General features: G+C 36.6%; 2 protein-coding genes across 6 annotated transcripts; both read right to left on the bottom strand.

Moving 5' to 3' along the window:
- Positions 1–291: 291 nt before the first annotated feature.
- Positions 292–5639, bottom strand: LOC132179957 (Tetratricopeptide repeat (TPR)-like superfamily protein). Of its 4 annotated transcripts, none has more exons than XM_059592778.2 (5): positions 5545–5639; positions 1534–4449; positions 1234–1405; positions 633–1123; positions 292–457 (listed from the first exon to the last, which is right to left on the bottom strand). In XM_059592778.2, the coding sequence occupies exon 2, from the start codon at positions 4302–4304 to the stop codon at positions 1770–1772; it is 2535 nt and encodes an 844-aa protein (XP_059448761.2). In that variant the 5' UTR covers positions 4305–4449; positions 5545–5639; the 3' UTR covers positions 292–457; positions 633–1123; positions 1234–1405; positions 1534–1769. The 4 variants fall into 4 exon arrangements, with proteins under 4 accessions (XP_059448761.2, XP_059448762.2, XP_059448760.2 ...); XM_059592779.2 differs by having other exon boundaries at positions 1261–1405; positions 1516–4449; XM_059592777.2 differs by having other exon boundaries at positions 1516–4449.
- Positions 5640–6610: 971 nt separating this feature from the next.
- On the bottom strand, positions 6611–9771 carry LOC132178732 (squamosa promoter-binding-like protein 13A). Of its 2 annotated transcripts, none has more exons than XM_059591251.2 (4): positions 9254–9771; positions 7993–8244; positions 7519–7655; positions 6611–7415 (listed from the first exon to the last, which is right to left on the bottom strand). In XM_059591251.2, exons 2-4 carry the CDS (start codon positions 8205–8207, stop codon positions 6787–6789), a joined length of 981 nt encoding a protein of 326 aa, XP_059447234.2. In that variant the 5' UTR covers positions 8208–8244; positions 9254–9771; the 3' UTR covers positions 6611–6786. The 2 variants fall into 2 exon arrangements, with proteins under 2 accessions (XP_059447234.2, XP_059447233.2); XM_059591250.2 differs by having other exon boundaries at positions 7993–8392.
- Positions 9772–11588: the final 1817 nt, after the last annotated feature.

An 11588-nucleotide genomic window follows, 5' to 3' on the forward strand; every position in this document is an offset into this window, starting at 1 on the left:
AAAAAAAAACTGAGCGAGTAGTTAACTTATATAAATGGACCCAAAATCCTCTTGGTTTGGGTGATGTCTAAACATGTATAATGCCTAGGCCATTTTCTCAAATACTTTAATTGGTGTCACAATTTATCTGCAATATTACGATATTTTATAAAATAAATCCAACTTCTCTTTATTTTTTTTTTTTTTTCAATGTCAAATTTTACGTGCTTACCCATCAATGGTAAAATTTCTTATATATATATATATATATATATTTGACATGTCCTCATTTTTCTAGCAATTAGCAAAAACTTCGGAAATAAACCATTCAAATTGAAAAATTTAGAAATTTGACCGTACAATTTTCTTGACAAGTCGAAAATTTTAAAACTGCTGGTATTACATCAACATCAGCTCCTTGTAAGAATATCATATCATCCTCTTGTAGCATTGGTTGGCTTGTACTAAAGACAGGCAACTGCAGACAAAGAAAATGCTTCAGTTAATTCATACCTATCCTTGATTTCAATAAATCCAAAGTGGTCTACAAGAACGTTTAAAACAAGTTGAAGTAGCAAGAACATGAATGGAAGAAAGGTTATTGGAACTTGGGCAATCAGCATCCCAGGAAGTTGTAGTTATAGCAGACTCACTCTTGCATGTGATACTAACAATATGCTGGGAGACCTAAATAAGCATGCGGCCATTCTACCATACACGAACTAAGGAAGTATCCAATGTTTCAGTTACAATACACAGTATATTTCCTTGTGCTCAGCAACCAACTCTGGAAAGAACATAAGCTAGGTAGTTAAAATCACACACATCATAGCCCAATTCAAAAAGAGTTTATGCAATATATATATATATATAGAGAGAGAGAGAGAGAGAGAGAGAGGAATTATCAAGTGCAGCAGGTTGAGATAATGCCATGAAATTAGGAACTTTATTCCTTGGACAAACTAAATTGGTGGTCTTCAATATATGTAAAGGGAAGTCTTTGAAAAATAAGTTCAAGCACAACTAGTATGTCAATAACTTTTTGCCTTGGCAGTCTCTACTGTAGTACGAACCAGCCCCACAGCTGGCCAGTTTCACTGAAAGCATCAGGGGAAGCACAGCCAACTGGAAGAGGAAACCATTCCTGTTCTTCCAAACAAATAAATAATATCAACAATGACCATTATTCACCAAGGAACTACTCGCCAGCAAAACTTTTTTTTTTTTTCTCTTTCTTTTTCTTTTTCAATTTACCGAAACATCTGCACCGTGGTGACCTACATAGAGCCATGTCACCGGATATTCTGATTCCCTTCAGCTGTGCATACTTGCAAATTTTCTGCCTTTGCCTTCGAGATAAGAACTATTGGGCAATGAATTTATCAATCCGAACAAATAAAAGGAGAGAAACACCCCCTCCCCCGCCCTGCCCCCCAAAAAAAAAACAAGAAGAAACAGATAATAAATAAATGTACATGTAATTTGATATATATAAAAACAAATGGGCAAACATATATAATGGCCTCAAATTTGTACCTCAGCTGAGACAAGTACCTGCTTTGCAATCAAAGCGATAAGGAAGTGACTGCATGTTCACATCCAACAGCTTAAACATCCAGGTTTCCACTAGGATAGTCAATAAAGAGTCCAAAATAAATATAACTTCCAGGTGCAGATCCCTTGAAGCTCAAGATCACTCAGACAAGCTGGATGATGGAGAAATTCATCTTGAAATAGGTCAGGGGATCAAAGCCCAGGTTTATGTGGTATTACTACCACCATGCTTCTCCTCAATCATTCATGAGAAGTGCAGTAGTGTCAGGCACATAACCAACCCCTTTAATCTGCAGAATTAAGTTGTCCAAAACTGAGTAAATAAGATCAGCCTCAGCATGCACTCTGTCTCTTGCAATGAACGCATGAACATCTTTATTCAATTCGATCCAACTGCTTCCAGGCTCTTTTAGCACCCCATTAAATTCCATTCTTTCCCTCAGCCTTTTGACATCTATCCACATACCTTTAGATGCAAAAATATTGGAAAGTAAAATATACGATCCACTATCTATTGGATCAATTGAAATTGCCATCTCTGCAGCATATCTCCCCAGTTCAACATTACCAGCAACTCTACATGCACTGAGCAAGCTCCTCCATACTACTGCTGCTGGTTTTATTGGCATTTTCTCAATAAATTCACTTGCTTCAGAGAGTTTACCTGCTCGGCCCAAAAGAGAAACTATGCAAGCATAATGATCCGTTCCTGGTTCGATTCCAAAATGCACCATTGATTCGAAGTGATGAAGTCCATTTTCTACACGTCCTGCATGGCTACACGCAGATAGCACAGCCACAAATGTGACATAGTTTGGTTTTATTCCCTCCTTTATCATCAATTCAAACATCTGAAGGGCTTCATCTGCCTCCCCATGCTGTGCATACGTTGAGATCATGGAATTCCAACAAACAACATCTCTCGAAAATGTGGAAGTAAACGCTTTGTGGGCCTCTTCCATGCTTCCACACTTAGCATACATATCCACAAGGGAATTAATGACAAAAGGGTCACATTCTACTCCCATCTTTATTACCTGGTTATGGAACTGTTGACCATGTTGGAGGCTTGCTAGGTTACTGGATGCAGTGATCAAGGCAGCAAAAGTGAATTCATTAGGTCTTTGTCTTGACAACTGTAATTCTACATAAAGTTTGAGAGCCTCTTCATTTTCCAACTGTTGAGTATATCCAAAAAACATTGCATTCCATACTACAATATCTTTTTTATTTATCTCCTCAAATACAAGCCTTGCATCCCTTATACAAGAACACTTGGAATAAACATCTATTAGAGCACTGCCAGCAAATACATCCAGGGAAACCCCAAACTTGATTATCAGGCAGTGAATTTGCTTACTCAATTCTAAGGTGAATGATGCAGCTGATGCACCAAGAAGGCTAACAAATGTCAAGAGGCTTGGTGGGAATAATCTAAGTCTCATTTCCCGGAAAAGGTCCACTGCCTCATTCAGCTTCTCTTCTCTTGAGTACCCTTCAATCATAGCATTGAAAGAGACCACATTATGATCAGCCATAACATCAAAAACTCTTCTAGCATCATTCAACGAACCACATTTTGCATACATATCAATCAGACCATTTTTCACAAAATCATCATACTCAAGGTTTGCCTTGATAGTGTAAGCATGCACTTGTCTCCCATGTTCCTGAGCCTCAAGTGAACCACAGGACGTAAGAACACTAGTGCAAGCAAATCCATCAGGTTTCCAGCCCAGTCTAGCCATTTCAGCAAACAGTTTGATGGCTTCAAAATTAAATGAATTTTGCATGTACCCTGCAATCATTGTGGTCCACGATATAATATTCTTGACGACCACCAGATCAAATAGTTTTCGTGCCACATGCACTTTACCACATTTTGCATAGAAATCCAGAAGCACATTACTCACTGAAATATCCATCTCCGTTCCCCTCCTCAACACATAAGCATGAACTTGCTTTCCTCCTTCAAGAAACTCAAGCATTGAACAAGCACTCAAAACACTAGAGAGCACGTATTTATCAGGAGTAACATCAATTTCTCTCATTTGGTTAAACAACTGCAAAGAAACTTCACTTCTTCCACTTTTTGTGTACCCCGTTATGACTGTAGTCCAAGTAACTGCAGTTTTCTCTACCAAACTATCAAAAAGCAATCTTGCTTCATCCATCTCACCATTCTTTGCATAAAAATCAATCAGTGAGGTACCCACATATACATCTTGATAAAAACAAGTCTTAACAACAAAACCATGCATCTGGGCACCTTGATCAACTCCACCCAATTGCGTACAAGCGCGAATAACACTAGCTAAAATATACTCATTTGGATTCTCATCACAACTTCTCATAAATTCTGAGAACACCGATAAGGCTTCTTTATTATAACCGTGTTTGCTATACATAGATACTGTTGAAGACCAAGTAATTAAGTTTCTTTCAGACATTTTATCAAACAACATCCGTGCGTCAAGTAGACAGCCATTTTCCGAGTACAACTTCAAGAGAGTATTGGCAAGAAACACATCGTTTCGAAAACCCCACACAACAATTTGGCCATGAATCCTCTTATAATACAATATGGGGTTGTCTGATATGGGTATTTGCAAGAGGTTGGCGAATTCGCGGCTCTTGGTTCGGAGCTGACAGGGTGGAAGAGATTGTTTATGTGCAAATGGAAATGCTAAGGTGGAGGAGTTGAGAGCTTGTTGCTTAGCAATTTTGTGACAACGTAATACGTGGTACGTTAATAGGCGCTGGTTTCTCATTCTACAAATAATGCATTCTCAAATTTCCTTCTTGCTTTACTTGCATGGAAAATTTTCGGAAGCAAATTCATCCAGAAAAGAAAGGAAGTAGGAAGACATTGTGAAGAAAGGCAGTACGAGCTTCTTGCTTTTGAGTCTTTGCCATCTGCAATGAACAGAAAAGCCACGTGCACGTTTTAGTTAATCAAACAATTGTCACCTTTATTCCCTGAACAGCTAACAAGATCATCTATCTATTCACCTAATGGCCCGAATCATATTAAGAGGAAAAATATCATTATGGACTCGTGTCTATATGCTAGGATAGTAGAGAGACAACTGTGCATTTACTGCTTCGTCTCTGTTGCAAGGGAGCTTACGGTCTATGAAAATTTTCATTGTTTCAGATGAGAAGGAAGACTCGGGAATCACAATAGCAGCATCACTTCACTTGGCTTCTTTTGGTTTATTTCATGGGAGAGACATTATCAAAGTTCGAAGGCCTTTGTGCTCTCATAAAATAAGCTAAAGTTAATGTTCTTTCATACGCTTCTAGATTTTAAACAAGGGCTTCCATCTGTTTTTATTTATACTTCTTCCAATTTTCATGATATTTTAACTTTGAGGTGTTAGTTTTTCTATTTTACACTTCCCAAGCACTCTCCATAAATTCAATACTTATGAAAAGAAAATGATAGAGCACAACTCTCCATCTGCATTTCTGAGCGCATGCAAGTGCAGCGAATTAGAAATGAGATTCACTATTCAAAGAAAAAAATTCTCACAATTGCTAATTGTTTTGGACATATCAAAACCACAGTTCAACTTAAATTATGGAACTTGACCATTGAAAAACACGAGCCACAGGATACAGAACTTGATTTTCTCTTCTAGTCCTTTTCCATTTTCTCATTACTAGGAGGAATATAGGGAAAAACCAGGATAGTAAAGCCATTCAAGTTATCCAATTACATGAATTTTGATTATAAATAGACTCAAAATTATGCTTTCCGCCATTTCTCTCGGTTATCTCAGAAACCAAACGGATTCTAACCGCTGAGGCCAAATTCTACCACAACCACTTGAATGCTAAATCGAAATAAACTGCTTATAGCAAAAACAAATCGAAATAAACTGCTCAGAAATTTTCTCTTCTATCGTCTCACTTTTCCTCTGATTACTCAGTAACCAAACAAACTGAGAAGATGGTTCTAGGGTTATACAAAATGTAAGAAGTGCTTGAGGTATAGGAAACAATTACCTCATCTTCGATATCTTTGATTTTCTGCAAACCGTCGCCATTGTTGAGGCAGAGACGCCTAGAGTGAGTGTGTATTTATGTCTGTGTGTCTCGGATCACGATGTACGGGCGGCGTAGAGCTAGTAATGGCACAGCCCTTGTGCGTAGCGGGTCCGGCCAACAGGTATTGGGCCACGATTATTAAAGGATGACCCCTTAGTCCAATCGTGGATGCGGTCGTACGGAATGAATTTGGGCCATAGTTTTTTAACCCTTATATTTAATTTTAGGAAAAACTTCACTTTAAACTCTTAATTTTAAAAAATTTTAATTTCATCTTCTGAACTTTTAATTTGATGCAATGTACCTCATCCATTAGTTTTTAAACGTTAAAAGTGATAAAATGACCATTGTACCCCTGATTTTTTTTTTAAAATTTTTTTTTCAAATTTATCCTTAATTTCAAATTAAAAAATTAAAAACAATAAAAGTTATTATTAAAAAAAAATCACAAGGTTACCCACGGTTGGGTCACCTTGTGACCCTTTTTTTCCTTTTTCTTTTATTAAAAAAAAAAACGAAGGGTAATTTGGTCTTTTAAGGGTTTTCGTTAGGGTTTAACGGAAAAAATTAACAAAATAGGTAAATTGCATCAAATTAAAAGTTTGAGGGGTGAAATTGAGAGTTTATGAAATTTGAGAGATCTTCTCAAAATGCGTTGTATGATGTTTTTCCTTAATTTTAAATTTAACATGTGCATTTAGATATGGGTCGTTAAAAAATCTACAACACATAAACAAAAAGTGTAGGGAGCGAGGAGAATCAGTAATAAAGATCTTACTTGAACGTGATCATAGTAGAAAAAGCAATATTTTTTCTCGATCAAGTTGCTATTCATTTTTTAGGGTAAAGTATTGACCACTAATTTTTAAGATTTTATGACCTCAATATTTATTATTAGATGAGATATAATAAACTTTGGAAAAAATAATATCGTTATTAGCCAACATTTTGATGGATATTGATTGTATTGTCACATGTGGTTGTGTGAGTTATATATCATTTGTCAATATTGGACAGCTCCCCAAACTCAATATATAGATTTATTTCATCACACATAGCAATAAAGATAGAGTAGCTCCTTCTTTAAGCGACCATAAATTCTTGCATTTACTAAACACGTTTGATATCTCACAGTTGCTTTCATCTGCTAAAAATAAAGCTCAACCAAAGGGAGAGCTAGGAGGTGGATATGGCATAATACTACTCCCACAAGAAGGAATGTGTATGGTGATGAGGCCCGGTTGCAGACGACCCATCAGGCCAAATGGAAAACATATCCTGGCAATGGAGGTTGGCATTGCTGCTGCTGCTATCAATAACTAATGCAGAAGAAACTGGCTTACCCTCCATTCTCAAGCCATTGTTGTAGTGCAGACTGGGGACTAAGGACTGAGGTGGGGTGATGGGGTTGAAGTACTGCACCATGTGGCCCAAATTACCAACCTGCCGAGCCTCAGCTGGTGTTGATGACAGAAGAGAGAGAGCACAGTCAGAGTCGTCGATGCCTCGATCAATAGAAAACACTTTCTGACTGCTGCCGGCATTGCTGTATGCAAAATTAGCTTCTGGAAGAGGTTGGCAGCTGACAGAAGCTCCGGGGAGGGAGGAACTAGAGGCTTGTGAGAATTGGAACTGCTTTCCTCCTTTGTAATTGTGGGATAAAGAGCCAGGATTAACCGAGTTTTTTCTGTCACAAAAGTTCATCTGCGAATAGCTGTTGCAAATCACAGCAGCATCAGTGTCAGCTTTGACAGGTCCAAGCCAAGCAGAGCTCATTACAGCAGCTTGCGGAAGTATTTGTGGACTACTGAATGTTAAGATTGTGGTGCCTGGGATAATTATGAAGTTTTTCATATACTTCAAAACATAAAAGTACTACTCAAGGGAATGGAAGAAATTGTACAAGCACAGCACCAAATCAAGAATTTAAACCTTGATAACCGGAGAGGAACCTTCCTGAATTTGAGGGCCGAGAATCCGGTTGAGGCTTCCTACGGCGTCGATTGTGTCCGTCAAGACGTTTCCTGCAGCTGCGCTTTCCATCATCGAATTCTCCCAGGGAATGGAACCTAAATATTGTGTTGAAGAGATTGTAATAAACCAAGCATACATGGAAAGGACAGAGCATGTACTAACCCAAAACTACCCCATCTGATTCTTCAGAGGATTGAAAATAGCTCAAATTGACTACAAAGACTTTGAAATGTGGTGTGAAGTTGGAGATAGATTCAGATGCTACATACATCTCACACTATCCTAAACATCTAATTAGTAACAATTTTTTTAAGAATACATAATATAAGCTTAGAAAATTTAGTTTGATCACCACAATGAATGAAACAACATACCATGTAAAAGTCACAGAAAGGTAATAAGCAAAACACAAAGGAGCATTGTAATTCTTACCTGCTGCACTGCTGGCAGAAACGTTGTTCCTGACCCCTAATTGTAACCTTTGGGGTCTTAGAGTGGTTTTCGCATACTTTATGGCGTCGGTGATAATCCCTACATTTAGTAAGGTCTGAAGTGCAGCCATCAACCAAGCATGAAGGGGCTAGGGCTCCAGTGCTCGTGGCTCGAGCCCTCTTCGTCGATCCTGATGATGATGATGACTCCATCATACAGAGAGCCAGCCTCTATGGTCTACACACTCCTGAGCTGCCACAACCAATAATTGAAGCAATGTGAGGAACAACTTCTTACCTCAACTCAGCAAATTCCTAAGGCATGGAAAATTTTCCTTTTGCAAGTCACAATTATCTTGAAAATTACTATTCATCCAAGAATCAAATCAAGGTCTTCAAACCTAGAAAAAAGATAAAAAAGAGTTCAAGAGCAATATTGAGATTTCTCTCTTATTTTTCCCCTGAAATTGAATTGAACAGCCATCGTATACGTCAAGTTAAATTACAAAATTTCCACACAGATATATATCTATATATATATATATATACTGTGTTAATAGTTATGGCAATTAAAGTGAAACCAAAGCTTATTCAAACGCTCATAAACTGTCACGTCACAGCAGTCAGCAATCTCGTCTCAAGCACAGGCAGCCGCGTGAAGAATTCTCTTTTCTTTTTTCTTTTTTTCAATTTCCTCCATAATTATTCAATCTTCAAGATCCTTAAACAAGCTTATCTTCGCTATCAAAATAATTTTTTTTTTTCTATTTTTAATAGAAAGCCTGGAATAAAAAAAGATGACAAGTTGCCAACTTGCCACCATTTTTTTCCAAGGGACAGATCGAGAATCACATGATCACTACAATTATTACTGTTGTGCAGCCACTTTCCCAGTAAAGCCTCTTTCCCATGAAATGATTTTCATTGCAACATACAGGGTAAAGAAACCAGTAACAATATACCCAGTCCACAAAATTTTGTACTTTCTTTCTAAAGATAAGCTTAACAAATATTATAATAACCATTACCCCCAAAACCAAGACAGAAAAAGAAAGAAGGGGATGGTTTTCTACTTTCTTTGCAAATTGCAACATACAGGGTAAACAACACAAGAAATTACAAGCCCATTTCATAAAACTGCAGAGATGAGCTTCCCCCCCCACCCCCCCCCCCCCCCCCCCAAAAAAAAAAAAAAGACAAAAAGATTTTTTTTTTTTTTAAAAAAAAAGGTGTGAAAAAGGCTAAAGTAAAATAACCGGTACCTCAGAGAAAACCCAGAAAACAAGCACTGAAGAGGCAAAAATCTTGTCTTTTGGTAACTTCGAAGCTGTCCGATTGCAGATAATCTTTCAGAAGAGGCGGGAAAAAAATTGCAAAGTTGAGAGTATAGTGAAGCAAGAAAAATGGTAAACTAGAAAACTTCTGTAGACACTTTGCGAAAAATAAACGGGAAGATGCCTGGTATGGGCTTCCCAGCCATTAAACTCTCTGACACACAGTTCTACAAAAAGGGTCTAGAGAGAGAGTGAGCTTTCTTTGTGCCTAGCAGCAGGGACAGAGCAAGACAGAGAGAGAGAGAGAATGAAACTGTTCGCGTGGAATTATCGCGAGTAATAACAAAGAGAATAGATAATGTATTGAACTCCGGAAAAGAGACACAGAGAGAGACTGAATATGGTAAAGAGAGAGAGCATGAAAGTGTAGAAGTTGTTCTTCCCGAGTGTCTTTCCTTCCTTTTTAGGCTTTGCTGCACTGTATGAAGAGAAGAAAAATACGTAAAATAACGATAAAGAAAAAGAGAAAAAGTAAAAAAAGAAATAGAAAAAACGAGTGGTGAGGGAAGGGACAGGGTGTAGTTGCTTTCAACTTTTGGAAGTACAAAGGAGTGGAAACGACATGGGAGGTAAGAGTCTCTCGTGTTTCACATTCCATGGTCGTCCTTCACTACCTACCAAGAAAGAGATGTTCTTTCAATTCCTCATTGGGTTTTCCAACTCTATTATTGTGCCACACTCTCCACTTACACTCCTTTTCTTATCCGTTGGATTTCCATTGTACTCATTTTTTTTAAGGATCTCAAAGTCAACCCATATCAAGATACCCAGTCAAGATAAGATAAGAGTGCGGAGTGCCTCCATTAACGAATGATATTGGGGTATAAAAGAGAATGAGATTTTCTCTATGGCTACGTTTGATACTAAGGAAATAGGTATTATTATTTATTACCAACAACAATAATGGTACCCTTCACTCTCATTTAACACTATTTTCTTACTTATTGATATAAAATATTTTAAGTAATTTACAATATTAACTATTTTAAAAAAAATAAAGTACAAACCATTTAAAATACGGTATATCAATTTATATAACATGTATCATTCTTTAGTGACAATAAGAAAATGATTAAATTTTTTTAAATCAGATTTTGACTAATTTTTTTAAAATATCATAATTATAAAAATTATTTCCTAAAAAAAAAGAAAAAAAAAAAAGAAGAAGAAGTATTCATTGGATCTCGAGTGTATAAGAGAATTTGAAGGATCCCAAGTCAACCCATATCAAAGATACAAGTCAAGATAAGATGCAAGTGCTTTAAGAATGAATGAGATGGGGGAACAGTATAAAAGAGAATGAGATAGGGTATATGTATTTTTCTACTTGCTAATAACCGGTGGCCACAGTTTTCCTACAATAACGATTGTGAATTTTATGATCATGTTAGTGGTGTTTCACGGGTATAATGTGGATACATAATTAATCGGCACTTATAACATGAGTCACAAATTTAGATTTAAACTCTCAGTTATTTATTGTCTTGATTGCTAGCACCAAGAATTACTTGTCCAAACAGATAAATGTGTTATCTGAAATTTGTTTGAATTGATAAACCCAGTAAAGATTTTTTTTTAAAAAAAATTACTGTTTAAATTATTACCAAACTAAACAGTAAAATTACTGAAAACAAATTAATATTACACAAACTTAATTATCTAATAAAGTTGTTTAATTTACCACTCTATGGCTTTCAAAACTTGTGAAATTTGAGCTTGGCTTACCTCGAGTACAAAAAATTACTAGAGATCTTTGCAAAATAAGGGTTATTGTGAGAGAATTCTAATTATTTGTTCATTAAAACAATATTGACATCTTCAGTAATATTTTCACTGAAGATAAGGCGAAGTCACTTTAAATACCAAAATAGGAGAAGAAAAATTTATTTTGTTACCTTACTCGTACTTGTATGGACCATGGCCTGCCACGACCTCTTTTAGCCTTTTGCAATTGTTGACACTCCGAATTCTTTTATTTATCTCTCAAATTTCGTCTCCTTTCGCTAGTTGCAAGTTTGCAACCCCTTCCCATTAAGCAGTATTGGTTGATGTGTCATTCCATTTTGTTTTGCATCCACCCAGGAGACATTCTACAGATAATTGTCCTAGTTAAGGTTTATGGTACAGCTTGTCACATCTTGTAATTGAAGAGTGATTTAAAAAATAAAAATAAAAAGTTAATCGGGGAACATTCTAACCGATTATAGTTTAGGGAAATAAATTTCGATTGACGTAAAAATAAGTAATAGCGTTAGATTATTGA

This window comes from Corylus avellana, chromosome 4 (assembly GCF_965113065.1).
Source record: "Corylus avellana chromosome 4, dhCorAvel1.hap1.2, whole genome shotgun sequence".
In the NCBI taxonomy this organism is placed as follows: domain Eukaryota; kingdom Viridiplantae; phylum Streptophyta; class Magnoliopsida; order Fagales; family Betulaceae; genus Corylus; species Corylus avellana.